This window comes from Vanellus vanellus (assembly GCF_965231255.1).
Source record: "Vanellus vanellus genome assembly, chromosome: 4".
In the NCBI taxonomy this organism is placed as follows: Eukaryota; Metazoa; Chordata; class Aves; order Charadriiformes; family Charadriidae; genus Vanellus; species Vanellus vanellus.
This window is the reverse complement of record NC_138909.1, coordinates 35506976-35521631: the sequence shown is the minus strand read 5'-3', so window position 1 is coordinate 35521631 and position 14656 is coordinate 35506976. Positions and strand designations below refer to the sequence as shown.

Below are 14656 nucleotides of genomic sequence, written 5' to 3'. Positions count from 1 at the left end.
TTCCAAACAGAACGAGCACATTCTGAAAACATATATGATGGCTTAGATATTAGCCCTTTTGGAGAGACTATTTGTGTCTACTAGTAAGGTTATTTTTATGAAATATTTTAAATGCATTGTTTTCAAGTGAGTTTACTTGTTTACTTGAAATTTGGAGTTTAATGGATTATATAGATGCCTCAGTGGAGGTTTTTTGCCTATGTTAAGAAAGGAAAAAGGTCTTACTTTTTTTTAGGTTTTTATTTGTTTTAAGAATGTTAATAAGTAGAAGTACATTTAGAGTCTCACAGGAGAAAGCAGCATGTAGAATTTATCTAGAAATGAAGAAATAATGAAAGAAATTGACAGGTTTATAATTCAGTTTTACACCCCTCATTAATTAGCTTTTATTTCTAATGCCTTTATCATTGTAATTTGGCTATACCCCAGGCAGCTGTGTTGAATACATTTACCAAATGAACACTTTCTTCCATCCTTTTTGCAAAAGTAATCTTGGAATTGGTTGGTTTGGGTCAGTTTGTCTTTTTATCTTTAATGTGTGTATTAGAGCAATGCTGCATTAAGATCTCTGAAGAAGAAAGTGAGGGTGAGGTGTAGGGGATTTTTATTTACTTATTTTTGTGAAAAAATTTTTACAGCACTGGGTTAGGAGATGTGCAGTCATGCCCGAAACTTTGAGGTGTGCCTCTTACTGGAATCAACCTGCCTGCCCATACCTCTTTGGTAGGTGGGAATATAAATTATGGGATCCCAGCTTCTTTGCATCTGTATCAGCCCTTCAGTGTAACCCATTATTTTTGAAAGGGAAAAAGTGCAGACCCAAATAAACCATGCTTTTAAACTACATAAAGCATTCAGAGACATTTGACTTCCCTCTCCTCATTCCTAGAGCGGCTCTTTGTTGAGCAACTCAGTGGACATTTCCATATTCAGTTATATTCTTCATGGTTAATTTATTGCAAAGGAAACTTCTAAACAGCCATTGTTAAACTCAGCATGAGGCTAGAAATAAAATCTGCTTTTATTTTAGTTTTTTGAGACTATATTGTGAAAAGACATTACAGTTGTCCTCTTACAACACTGGCACGTGCGCTATCCTTGTGTGACTAACCCATTTGGTCATGGTTTTTGGCACTCTGAAGCCTTGGTTTGTTCTCCTTCATCTCCTCTTCCTCTTCTGTAACCCCTTCTTTTTTTCCTCTAGCATTCATGAATAGCGCACATCAAAAATGCCCTGTCGAAGAGGTATGTCTGACACAACACTATGCAGACTCTTGAATCAAGTGTGCTTTGCCAATTTCAGCTCATGATTCTGTGATGGCACAGGAATAGCATAATTGTCATCTTTTGCACAATAAGACTCTACCACTTCTTAAATGGCACTTGCTATGCAAACAATTGTCCCTTGGATAATTTTCTTTTCTCTCTAAAGAAATCATCATGAAACTATAATGTGGCCATTGAAAAAAATTATTTGAATATAAATATGGCAAAAATAGAAAAATGAAGAGGTCAGGATTCACTTATTTTATGTAACTTAAAACACATGGTTTGGAAAAAAAAAAAGAAATGTTGCTGACTTCTAATCCACAAGTGATTAAACTTTAGGAAATTTCTAACTGGTAGCATTTAATTATTTCTTTTTATGTAAGCGAGGGTAAAATAGCTTCTTAGATTTTGTGCCTTAGCACTTTTCCCTTCTCTAAAAGAAACACAAAGACACATTAAAAAAAAAAGATTAAAGAACACATCTCAGAAATGAGCCATCGAAAGCAAAGCCAGATGTGTTTAACACTTCTTTTTGTTTTATTCATGGTTTGTTTTAAATAAAGAAAAAGAAGTTTCAACTCTAGGGTCACCACAATGCAGAATGTAGGAATGTCTGGTAAGGAAGAAGAAAGGGGACACCCATCTTTCTTGGTGGAAACTTGGACATAGATTGTCTTAAACTGATTATGAAACTGCACCCTAAACCTTTTAAAAGCTTGTCCTCATATTTAATACAAATAATTTTTTTTTTTACTTGGCCACTCTTAAAATCTGGAATTTATGATCAGATGCTATATCTTCTCCATTTCATTGATGGTGGATTGGTAAGGGCTCTGCTATTTTCCTCATCTTTTGGCAGTGAGAGTATATTTTAACATCTTCAAAACTTTTGTTTCTTTTCTTTAAATAGCTTCTCGGACCTCTAGCCATAGTGAACAGCAGCGGGATAGAAGGTATGATGGTGTTATTTATATTGCAATTAGGTGTTACTGTAAAACTTGTTAGATTGTGTCACAGTATTACTTTTTATGGCTTTCTCCTCTAGTTTATTTTTTTCCTTCTCTCTATCCTTAGTGTGTTTAAAAATAAATTAGACTTGGAATAAAATAAAAATACTGTGATTCTTAAACACACGGTAGGTTAAGAGTTTGAGGAGTTTTCTCATCAACTTTTGTATGTATCCTCAAAAAAAGAATGCAACCAACCATCAAACCTCTGCAGAACTGTTTTACTTTCCTGACATCTGTTTACAGGATCACTTCACAATGAAAATAAGCACTCTTTCATGCCTCCTTCCAGTTTCTCAAAGGGTATTGAGAAAGGAGGTCACCAACCTGGATATCTGGTGAACTGAGTCTGCCATTATTTCAGGTGTGAAGGAACTGTAAATTCATTTTCCAATAGTTTTAGAAGTTATGCTTCTGCGTTTTTTTTTTTTTTCTGTCAGCAGACAGAGGCTTCTGCAGCAGATGCTTTGTCTGCTCACAAAACTCACTTCTCAAGGTCTATTTTGCGTGAGACTCTAGATTGATCGGTTGTACTCTGGGGGCCATGGTCTGAGAACGTGGGCTATCGCTGCAGCTTATGCTCTAAAGCAGTTGTTACAGTGATAAAACAGGGGTAGACCTACGGGTCCTGAACTGTCACAGAAGTCCCTGTTGTACTAGATGCTGTAAGCAAATAGGACCTGTCCCAAAGGCCTTGTGAGGCTTGCTCTGCCCCACTTTAGCACAGCGGGAGGTTTCCCGAGAGGTCTGAGGGTAGACAAGCTTTTAGTTAGCCAGCCAGAAGCAGTTTTAACTGTCCTACTGTTTTCACGTTGTAGCAGGCTAAGGGCAAACACATGATTAGTTCTCATTATCCCCAAAGAGTAAGACTTCTTCCGTCTAATAGAGTTACACTTGTGTTTAAGTACTTTAAGCATGTAAATTATTTCACTGGAGCCAATAAACCTACTTTTTGGCTTAGGCATTTAATTAGGTGCTTTGAATGGACGCCTGAGTGCTTGCTAGAAAGGTCAAATAAGTTACTTTGAAATCATGGGAAAACACCTTTGGTTAAATCAAATAGACCTGAGCTACCTTGATTTCCCATGCCGAGAAAATCTTGGTCTTTTATACTTAAAAGAACTATTTAAAAAAGTTTTAGATAATTATTCCCCTTTGCCTTCATTTCCAGGCGTCCTGAAATTACAATAGTTGCTGCTGAACCCCTCCGGCCATCCTCCTGGTTTCCAGGTGCAAGCCCTGTCACTCCTCAGGGATTAGGATTCCCTTCTGCTTCATCTCATGCTCAGTGGAGGAGAAATGAGCATATTCCAGCTGAGGTGAGCATGAATTTACAGGAGGTGTGTTCCATTTACAAAGGTAAAAAGGACTTTAAGTTAGAGAGGAACAGAGGTTTTTGCTTGCTTAGACTTTCATCACATTGAATAAAAGACTATGACAGTGTTCTTTTTGTCTGCATACGTTAATTTAGTATTTTTAAATTTATATGTCTCTCTTTAAAAGGATCATAGCTGGATGTACATTAATATTTATCCCTCTCTTTTGTAGCTTCCACCATCATATGAGCAGGTGATAAAAGAAATCAATCAAGTGCAAGTCAATACAACAAATAACAATAATGCCGCTGCTCCTAGACATACCACTACTTCTGCAACACAAACTGACTTTCCAGAGGAAGTAATTGGCAATTTGCCAAGAAGTAATGTAAAAACTAGTGTGCCTACACACTGGGAATCTGCAGGCTATCCAGGTGAGGCTGTTTTGGATTTCTCATTGATGAAAACCTTATTCTGTCTCCTGAAGATGTTCTTTATTATCAGTCTGTGCAGCATTTAATATGAATAACAGTTAAATTTCTGTGAAAGATTACTTCTGCAAATTTCTGTAAAAATCCTCTGCTCTGAAGCATTACCATTGCGTTCATGGTTAGACTATAATTAAATCTTGAAAGTTTTGCTCGATTCAGTCATAATGGCAATTACTTTTGGGGCAGAGGAGCTCAAATTTCCAATCAGAATAGAAGCAGTGTTTCACGTTAAGACTGAAAAGTGTGCAAACCAAGCTGAGGAAGTTACTTACTATTCTTTTGTCTAGGTGTTGCTTGCATGCTCCTCATGCTGCAAGCTAACAAGTAGTTTTGAACTCACAACGTGTAGATAGCATGCATTTCAGCAATCTTCGGCTTCTTCCTGGAGTTTGTATATTTTTTTCATTCATCTTTTTAGAAAAAGAACTGCAGCTTCACGAGCAGCAGTAAGTTCTGAATGAAAAGTGTCATGTTTACCATCCTGATGGCTGACAAAAAATAACATAAATAAAGTGTTCTGGAATAGATAACTGAAACCTTTTCTTTTCTGTTAGCAGGGCAGAGTCCTCTTAAACCTCCTAGGCCTTCTGCATCTCTCCTGAATAGGTCTCCTTCAGAAAATGAGAATCCCTTAATAGTCTTTGAAATTTCTGAAGGTCAGAGGTGCCAAGAAAATCCCAATGCTGTGATATGTCCTGTGCCAAAGCCAAGAACAAGAAGCAATCTCAGACCTGTGGTCAATAATACTGAAAGTAAGATAGAAAATGGAGAAGTGAACCAGTCTACCACAAAAAGGCAGCAACCTCCAATTCAGCAGTCACTTCTCTTAGATGATAGCTTACTAGACAATCACTTGGCGATGGACAGCATGAGTACAGAAAAGAGCCAAAATAGTATTGTTTCAAGGATCAAAGTTTTTGAATCCCAAGGAACTAATGATACCTCAGGATTATTAAAAAAGCCAGAAATTGCCCCTCGTTCGTTCACCCCAAGACCTGTTACTGCAAAGAAACCAGTAGTTGCTCCTAAGCCAGAGGTAAGCAGAATTTCAGGAGACTGGGATGCATGGACAGAAAGCAAATCAACACCTTCCAAGGAATTGCAGCCTCAACCTGAAGTAGCTGGGAGCAGTGTTGTAACCAAACCTGAACTTCCAAAGAAACCAAAACCTGGCCTTGTTAAAAGTAGTAGTAGTGATTTTCTTGATGCAAGGAGTGGATCAAAGAACAGCGATGGACAAAAGAAATTTCCTGTTCCTGCTCCAAGGCCTCTTGTTCCTAAAAAGTCACATTATGCAGAAAATCCTGCCCTTTCTTTGGTCCCATTAAAACCGATTGCTGTTCCCCCACGGGCTTCTGTACCTGCCCAAGAAAAAGTTTTCAAGTCTCTGGGGGAATTGTCACCTGCAGCCAACTCCTCAGCACCTGCTTTGCAAAATAAACTAGATGTGGAAGGAGATCTGATCAGTTTTGATGATGACGTTTTGCCCCTAAGTCCAGCCTGTGTAGTTAAAGATAGCATCAGTTCTGAAGCAGCAGCAGGTAAGAAGGATTTTTTTTTTAACCGTTACGGTGGTTACTCTTTGCAGGTGTATGATCCTGTGTGATTTACGTCTACCTGTCTTGACAGGGTTTATGTGTGTATATGAAATTTTTGGTTTTCTATTATGTCCAGATCACTATGAAATTGCTTGGATTTTGAGACTTAGGAGGTTTCAAGACTATATAAATCTCAGGACTTCCCTGCTGGATTTATTATGTGATTACTAAAATAATGATAAAAGACTTGATGTTATACGCTAAACGTCACCTCCAGAATGTATCACAGTTCTCTCTGGGGAACTTGGGACATCTTTTATCATCTAATCTGACTAATTTATTTGAGTGCCTGCAGTTCTGTACTGGAAATCTAGTCATGTAGAGAAGCAGCAATGTTTGTTGCATTTAGGGAAACTTGTGATCAAACATACTGGGATACTCTGTCCATCTCAGCAGTGCCTACTTATTTTGTCTTTGTGTCTTGCCTTGTCATGCAACCATATGCTTGTTACACAACTTCAATTTTTTCTAATAAGTGAAAATAATTGTTTGATATGGACAGATTAATTACTACAACTACAGCCCTTTCATAAATCTTGTTTGATTCCATTAAGCACTTGGGGTCAATTTTTTTTTTTTAATGCGGTTTTAGGTATTTTAAGACACAGGTGGGTGTTGGGCTGTCATTAAATTTTATAGCAATAGGTTTTTCCCTCGTAATATTCAAGTATGTCCTGATTTGACTTACAAGTCCCATTGTAATCCAGGGTCTGTGTCATAGAAAGGACTAGCTATGATTTTTAATCTTTTTTTTTAACCTCATTTATCATTAAACATCTCAGCTTTATGAAAAGAAAAGCGTAGATACTGTGTAGTTGTCACAGTAAGTCAATATTAATGATTGTTAACAAATGCGATTTCTTCACAGTTTGTGGATTATATCATTAGGTGAAGTTCTGATTTGTTATTGTTTCTCCTGTGTATTGGCATAAAAACCCCAAGGCAGATGTAGAAAGTCCCTTAAAGCCCTAAACTGTTGAGATTGGTGTGTATGAACGTAAAGATCTCAGGGGAGCTTATGAAAGCACTGAAATAAGGCAACAGAAGATCCTGCAGGAGAGGTAATTAACTCAATGTGGATTCAAGTCCATATTTTCTTGGACTGACAGATTCCAGAAACACTGCAGAAGCTGTACCAAGCCTGGAAGAAGGGAAGAGTACAGGCTGGCTGGAGAGGCATTTTGTACTTATGTCAAGGAAGTGTATGACTGACAGTGTCTAGCTGGGAACAGAGTCATGATCATCGTTTCTGGAGACTGGAGTCGTGGAACAGCCACTGTGCATGTGATGGTTTTAGAAGAAAGTTAAAAGTGCGAGGGGTGACTCTTGTTTTCCATGCATTTAGGGTAAAACTTGTAGTTTCAGTTATTTTATTTTGATTAATAGATGCAACAAAAGGAGGGAAAATTTAACTGTTCTAAGTAGCAGGCAAGAAAAGAGAATATAATCATAGAATGGTTTAGGTTGGAAGGGACCTTAAAGATCATCTGGTTCCAACCCCCCTGCCATGGGAAGGGACACCTCCCACTAAATCAGGTTCCTGGCCTTGGACACTTCCAGCGATGGGGCATCCACAACTTTTCTGGGCAACCTGTTCCAGTGTCTCACCATCCTCACAGTAAATAGACTTACAGTTTGAAAGTACATAAAAAGTAAAATGATGTTTTGGCTATGTACGCTAAAAAGCTGCCTTTCCCCCAACAGGGAAAAAATAAATAACATTAATTCTTCTGTTAAATCAGAGGTCGAGTGATCCCAAACAAAAATCACCTGAAAAAACAGCTTTAATGATGAAGTTGTAAGAGTGTCAGTCTTCATCTTTCTGGTTGGTGTCCCAGGTGTTATTCTTGATTTAATTAAGAAGAAAATACTTTCTATTCTCATGGTTAGCAGAAGAATTATTCAGATAATAGTTTCCTGACTTCTTTTTGAGTCACCTGTCCATGATTTTATTCATTTCATAACATGGCATCTTTGCTGCAAACCTTCTTAACCACTCAAGAGAAAAAGGTTTGACAGCATTATTACTTTATTACGTTGTAAAATTAGGATTAATTCCAGATTTTTGCAGGCATTTGTGAGCTCAAGATCATATCCTATACTCTTGATTATAATGCCATGCTGTGTCTTGACAAAGCATCCACAAGAAGAACACTGGCTTTCTGAAAAATGAGGCAACACGGAGCACTAACACTAGCTATTTCTCATGTTCCCATAGGAACAGCTTAGGATTTGCAAGATGAATCCGCAGTAAAATGTTTTGTAAAGGCAGGAAGAGAAGCTGTAATCTTGCTCCCAGTTCCCCAGACCTTTGCATTTCTTACATATTTGTCATTGTCATTACTTAGCAAAATGACAGTGCTCTGCTTGTTGTTATGGCAACCCTAGAAAAGGAGGAAGGCTTTTATGCAGTGGTGGTTGAAACTAAGCACCAACAGCTTGTTTGTCAAAGAGCAGTGTTACATCACAGATTACAGCATTCACAAAACTTATTTTTTTCTGATACAGCACAAACGCATCTGGTACTTAGACTAATGTAAATAGAACTGGACGGATCGATTGCTGCTGCTAACAGCTGATGCAAAAATAAGAATGTGAAACATTCAGCTGATGATGGGGAGGGCGCAGAAGCTGAAGTGATCATTTGAATGAAAAGGTGAAACAAGCAAAACAAATTCAGTCTCCGCAGCAATTTAGTTGACTGATGTAAGACATCAGTTTCTTCTAACAGAAGGCTACTGTCTCCACCGTAGTGAAAGATATTTGAATATTATTTACATGCTAAGATCAACAGTGTTAGCAACAAACCAATTTATAGTTTCGCCAGTTTAACTGTCAGTGTTTAACTACTAAAGCTAGCTGGATGATTTTCTTCAAAACTTACCTCAGGAAATCCCATGGGTTTCATCAGTGTTTGACAGCATCTCCCACAGCACAGCTGTTAGTAGGCTGATCTTGTCCTTATCCAAACATTAATGGTTTTATCTTTGCCTGACCTATATGGAGGGGGGAAACCGTTCTGGTGCAAATAGAGACTCTGGGTACCAAGATCCCTTTCAAAGCTTTCAGCATCCACTCTGCCAGTTGAAGTCTGTGGAAGCTGTGGAAGCACAACAGCACTGAGATTCAGTGGTGAACTGTGGCAGAACCTTGCATCCAACTCCTGTGTCTGATGCTGGCCCAATGGAAGTGCCAGGAAGGAGAAGTCAGGAATGACAAATCTGTAGAACTGCTCCTTTCATCAGCAGCCAAAATTGATGCAGGTTTTAAGTGCCATAATTTTGGACTCAAAGGCTGGAGATAATGTTCAAAGCCACTTACACCCTAATGAAATTACTCCTGTTCAAGTCAGTCATTTAGAATGTGAAGGCATCTGTTTGGGACTCTGAATCTTGAGGTGCTAATGCTTTGATGACACTTGTGATACTTTGGACCATCTGGGGTATTTTTGCATTTCTCTTATAGCTGATAACAGGGACTTGGGCAGTTCCTGAATTTAAAAAGTTTCGATAATCTATCAGGTCGGCTCTTTTCTCACTAATCCATTTTTACAAACGCTTGGAAATGAAATCCTAGTGCAAGTTGAACTGAGTGTAAACTCCATGGCTTCAGAAGATACATGATTTTACCCATAACTTTTATTAGTTGCTATGTTAAAGCATGTGGTGTGCCTGCTTGCTAAATGTTCTGAGAATGTATGTTTTCGACAAAAAATAAAAATAAGGTAACAGTGCCTTTAAAGCACACATTTAAGTTGAAACCTGGAAGTGATCTTGCTAGAGTGTTTTCATTCCTTTTTGTGTGCGGAGCATCATTCTTCTCTCTCGCTTTTCTCTCTCTAAAACAGCATATACTTCACTGATTGCTCTATGCCTGATATACCAGAGCTCAATTTAAACCAAATGCTTTGAAAAGTAGTTCAGAGAAAGCCGTACCTTACCAGCAGGACACAGCACTCTCTTTTGATATATTCATCATATTAGTGTAGTTCAATTCTAACAATAATACGACGACTGCAGTTCTTAATTGTTTTGTCTATCTGTCTGTCTATCTACTTCATCACACTATGGAAGTTCATTTCTGCCTTTATGGCAAAAAAAAAAACAAACCAAAAACAACCAAACCAGAGCTGCTATCCATTTTTATGTATTGTTCCTTCTTGAGGCATGAATGGTGGAATTTGTGTGACATTGTAGTCAGTTCAGAAAAACTGCTGCTTGAGTAACTCCAAATTTGTCTGCTGTGGGGATATTGCCCCAGCTGTTTGTTTTTAATTGCTTCCTCAGGAAGGAAAAGAAAAAAAGAACTAAAATATTTCTAACTAGTAGATTAGTCCAGACGTATCTTCAAAACAGTGCAGCTTTTCTTAGGGTTCTGCTGTGTTACTTTCCAATGACTCTTGTAATTATTTTAAAGTTACCTGTCTCCTCATTTACTTAATGCCTAAAGTATCATCCCCGGACCAGAGTGAGCTGTCTCATCCATTTTGATATGCTGTTTGGCTTAAACCCCTGACAAAAAGAGATTTACCTGAAGATATGCTACTGTGGGGTGGAGTAGTGGAGGTATGGGTCTGTGCTGTGTCCTGGTGGTTTTGCTGCGAGGTTGGAAATTTCCAGTAGAAGTGGTAACAAGCATCCATTAACTCTTCAGAAGCTACAGATGTTTGCTTAGTAAACATAAATTGGAGTCTTCAAGGAGCTTGGAAGTGACTCCGTTGTTACCACAGGAGAAGGCCTTATATCTAGTTTCAGGAAACAAACAAGGTTTTAAAAGCATAGCTACATAATAGATGAGGAGCCCTTTTGGTTGTCAAATGCAAATGAATTTGCTTTTGAGTTCCATGTCTATAGATGCTATTAAGTGGTAACACACTAATATGTAATAATGTTCTTAACAATAACTGTTGTCTTTGGTGATTAAATCTGTTTATTTTACAGTAACACTTAAAATGCAGATATCCTTTGATCAGAAAGATTGTCAACGAACAACAAAGTGCTTACTTAAAAGAAGTGTTTATAAATAAAACAGTATTTATTTCCTTTGCTGAAAGCATCTGAGATTCTTGCAAGAGGATGGATGGGTATTTTAAATAACATTATAAATTCCCCTGTCCTTCACATTTGCATTAAAAGGATTTTGTATGCCCTGCTGCTTTCCCTCACCAAACCTCTGCTTTGGAGATTTCCAGCTTGCCTGTTTTGGGGCACTTGAATCTCTTGCAAATGAACAAGCATTCATTCACCTGGCAAGAATGGACAAGGCCATGTTTCTTCATCTCCAGGGTAATTTAAGGGGGTTGGTTTTTTTGTCACCCACTGCATGTCCAAATACCCTCCTGCATCCAGTTTTTGAAGTGAGACCAAGTTATGCAACCAATTTCTAAAAACATCACCTCACGACTGATCTGTTCTGGGCAGGAGGTTGGGTTCTCTCTGAACTATCCTAGTCTTACTTCAACTATTAAAATAGATTAATGATGTAGGAATAGCTTCCAATATCTCACATAATAGCTCGTGCTGCTATAAGTAGTCCTTTTGTGCCAAAGGTGGTGTAATTACTATCACCTTTACTAGTATGGACAAGCTAGCAGTAACCCAACAGTTGTGCTTTTAGATACATACAAATAGTAAGTGTGGGCAGTCCTGCAGTCCTGCAGTTTGAGAAAGAAGTGCTGAAAACTCAGAAAAGGTCCATTTATATCTGTTTCTGTGTATGATGTAGCACTGTAGTTTTCCACCCCATAAATGCTTGTATTGCCATTAAGTGTTACAATAGCCCGAGAAATTTTGCTGTTCCAGTAGCAGATTTTGTTTTATCTGCTCTCTGACTTTCTAACAATGTAGATGAGATATTTCATTGCTCAGTTAAGGTCATCTTGCATTTTAAACGAGTACATTTAGGTTGGATGTTCTGTTGCATCTCTCAGCAAGTTTTTTTTTTTTTCTATACTTTCCTGAGAATATCAAACTCTACATAATTCTTTGACTTTGTGCACTTTTGTCATACTGATGGCTGGATTCCATCTGCAAACTCCACATGTATCCTGTACACATCATTCATTCTTTGGATTGGACTCATTCCTCAAAAATAGTGATCACTAGCCTTGAATTGCCTTGCTTTTTGTGGTGATCCATCAGATGTCAGCAGTGAACAGAGAGCAATGCCTGAAACCTATGCAAGTAGTTCACTATATGTTCTCTGCTCTGAGTAGCAATAAGTGTTGCTGGATAAATTCTTCCTGTCCTGAAGTCTTCGCACAACTCTTTTTAAAAAATCTTGTTAATGTGTGAGAAGTTTGAAATTTCTATTTTGGCATCTGGACATCATGTTTCTGGGAGAAAGGATAACCTTCAAGATAAAATTTCTGAAATTACTGTGTGCTTGTGCTCCAGTGTTGTGTGCTTTTAGTAAAACAGCATAAGCAGGTGCAGAAATAAAACTAATGCTTTGGCAACTACATTGGAAAAGCTACTTCTATGTAAAGGTTCTTATATACAAGATACTTTTACCAGCCCGCTCAAGTACCTGTTTGACTGAATGTGCCATATCAGATAAAGTAAATCTCCTTGGCCTGATGAACTATAAGTCTTTGGATGAAGCAGGACCACGCAGTCTGTTCATAGCCTCTACCAAAATAACTGGGCTAGTCAAGAAAAACCTCTGTGTAAACTGGGGAGAAAGAAATTGTAGAATGTTATGATAGCAGATTTGCTTGTCTCTGCTCTAACTTTAAGTTTGAAGCTGTACTAAGTCTACTCCTGAATACTGTATTCCTTTTATTTGAGTGACCTGATCTACTCTCCTAATGTTAGGGGAATGCTGAGAAGCCCGAGTTTCACCTAAGCTTACTTTCAGGTTATGCACAGATTACATCCTGAAAGAACCTGCATCCAGTTCTCTCTCTGTCTTTTTTTTTTATTCCTTTTTTCTTTATGAATTTCCCAGTCTTTTTAAAGGTATGGTCATGACCAGTTCATAGCAATTTTCCGTGCAGAGGGAGCTGCAAATTGCATATTTTGAGAAAGGTGGTGTAGTCCGTATTATTCTCTCTGGGTGAGAAATACCATTTCTAAGAACAGTGAACTATTAATTTTGGTGATGAAAAATACTGGGGAAAACTGCGATTGGGAAAATTTAGGATGGAATTTAGGTAGGATACCTGTCTCATATGCCTATTTGTAGTTGTAAATAGGCTGAGATTTAGAATGTCTGAGTGAACATTAGACTTTTGTTTGTAGCATTTCACAGTGTTTCTTGAGCATGGGCCCCATTCTTCTTTGGGATGTTATCTGTCAGGTATCCGTTGAATCTCCGGCTATATTACTAGAAGGGGCCTGTTGTTGAAAATCTTCCCCCAAGTGTGGGTTAAGTATGCTTCCACAAACACCAGAGTGGTTTCATGGGGCTAGGTTTTAATAAAACTGTTGATGACGTTTGGCTCTACTCTCTGTTCCTGGAAGACCCTGATAACAATACTGCTCTTTGTGAAGAGAATGTGTGAACCTTGCCTATAACAGCTGATTTTGTTTTTTTAATTAAACATTGAAAGTAGACACAGTTGCATACTTCTGTAGTGGCAAGTTGTGTAATGTCAGCATCAACACCTTTTGTACTACATTGCTCTCATGTGTACTGAGAGTACTTCTTGCAGGACTGAGCATCTTCACAGCAGATATTAGTGTTCTGCACTTCTAGCTTTCCACATCTGATTTGTCTGGAGATTCCCCTTATTGCTGCTGAGGTAACTGTTACCATCTTACTACCACTTACTTAAAGACTTCCAATAAATGTTTCAGAAAGATATCCATCTGTCCTGCTCATGTGGGCAAAAGCCAGTGTTTGTTCTGTAACCTCCTAAATTTTTATTTTAAACAAGGATGGTAAGTGAGAGTGGAGGAAAAAAAACCTGTCTTTCCTAAACTAGTAAAAGAAAGAGATTATATCGAGTGTATTTGAATAAATGATTTTCATTTGTATTTCCTGTCAACAAGTACAGTAATATATATTGTCACATAAACCTTTGAAACAGAAGCTGTAGAAAAGTGAGACTAAGGAAGACACAGGCTTTAAGCATCATTGTAAAAGTTTAATTAAAAAATTACAGAAGTCTGCTCATATGTGTTATGAAAAGTGCCTTGCAGATTAATTTCCTTGAACTGAGAAGCTTTAAATGAGTATATTAACAATTCTGTTTTCACACCTTCATGAATTATGCGCAAATGATGCCCAATTGTTGTTAAACAACATAAAAATTTGATATGTTGTCAGTCCCATTGCACAAAGCAGCACAGTCGTTTACTCAGCCAATTTCTGCTGCAAACCCAACACTGGGGAATGGAATAACACAAACAAGGTAATGAGTTTTGAACTAATTATGAGGTGACAACAGTATAATTGAACATAAGATAATCAGTGGAAAACTAAGGTTCATCGAATGGATTTCTCAGCCTTAGAAATGACTTTTCTCAGACTTAAAAATTACTTCTCAGATTTATTGATTTAGAGACCTCTGCCAACTGTTGAATGGTTTAGAAAACCATTTTTACACATAGCAATGATTAACAGCTGACAAACAGTAATTTTGTACAATTTTAAATCTCCCATAAATTTACAAGACTACAGATCTGTGATTATTTTGGCTGTTTAGATCATTTCCACTTGTTCTCACGATGTCTATATTTTTATAAGATGGAGGCTTTGGAAAATTGTTTCCTTATTGTTCACGTTGAACTTCCTTAACCTCTGCAGAACCTTACCTTGAGAGGTGCTCCATGTGTCGGTGTGTTCCCTATGGTCTTGCTGTACCAAGGAGCCTGTGACTTAGCCCTTCTCACCTTTCCTCTCCTTGCCCTGTGTCTCCGGCTTCCCAGAGGACCAGTGCAGCTTTGAGGCCCCACTGCCCTGCTGCCTCGCCAGGGTCACTCCGCAAATCTGGCATAGGGTTGCCACATAAGTGAAAGAGAGAAGAAAGA

General features: G+C 38.1%; 1 protein-coding gene across 1 annotated transcript in view; it reads left to right on the top strand.

Moving 5' to 3' along the window:
• The window catches only part of SH3D19 (SH3 domain containing 19), a gene marked incomplete at its 5' end in the record, with an annotated part of 150904 nt that overhangs the window by 113519 nt on the left and 22729 nt on the right, over positions 1-14656 (top strand). Inside the window, 4 exons of the mRNA XM_082483062.1 lie at positions 2180-2222; positions 3448-3595; positions 3825-4026; positions 4638-5624. Of these exons, the coding sequence (XP_082339188.1) occupies positions 2180-2222; positions 3448-3595; positions 3825-4026; positions 4638-5624 (1380 nt within the window). The remainder of the gene's footprint in view (positions 1-2179; positions 2223-3447; positions 3596-3824; positions 4027-4637; positions 5625-14656) is intronic.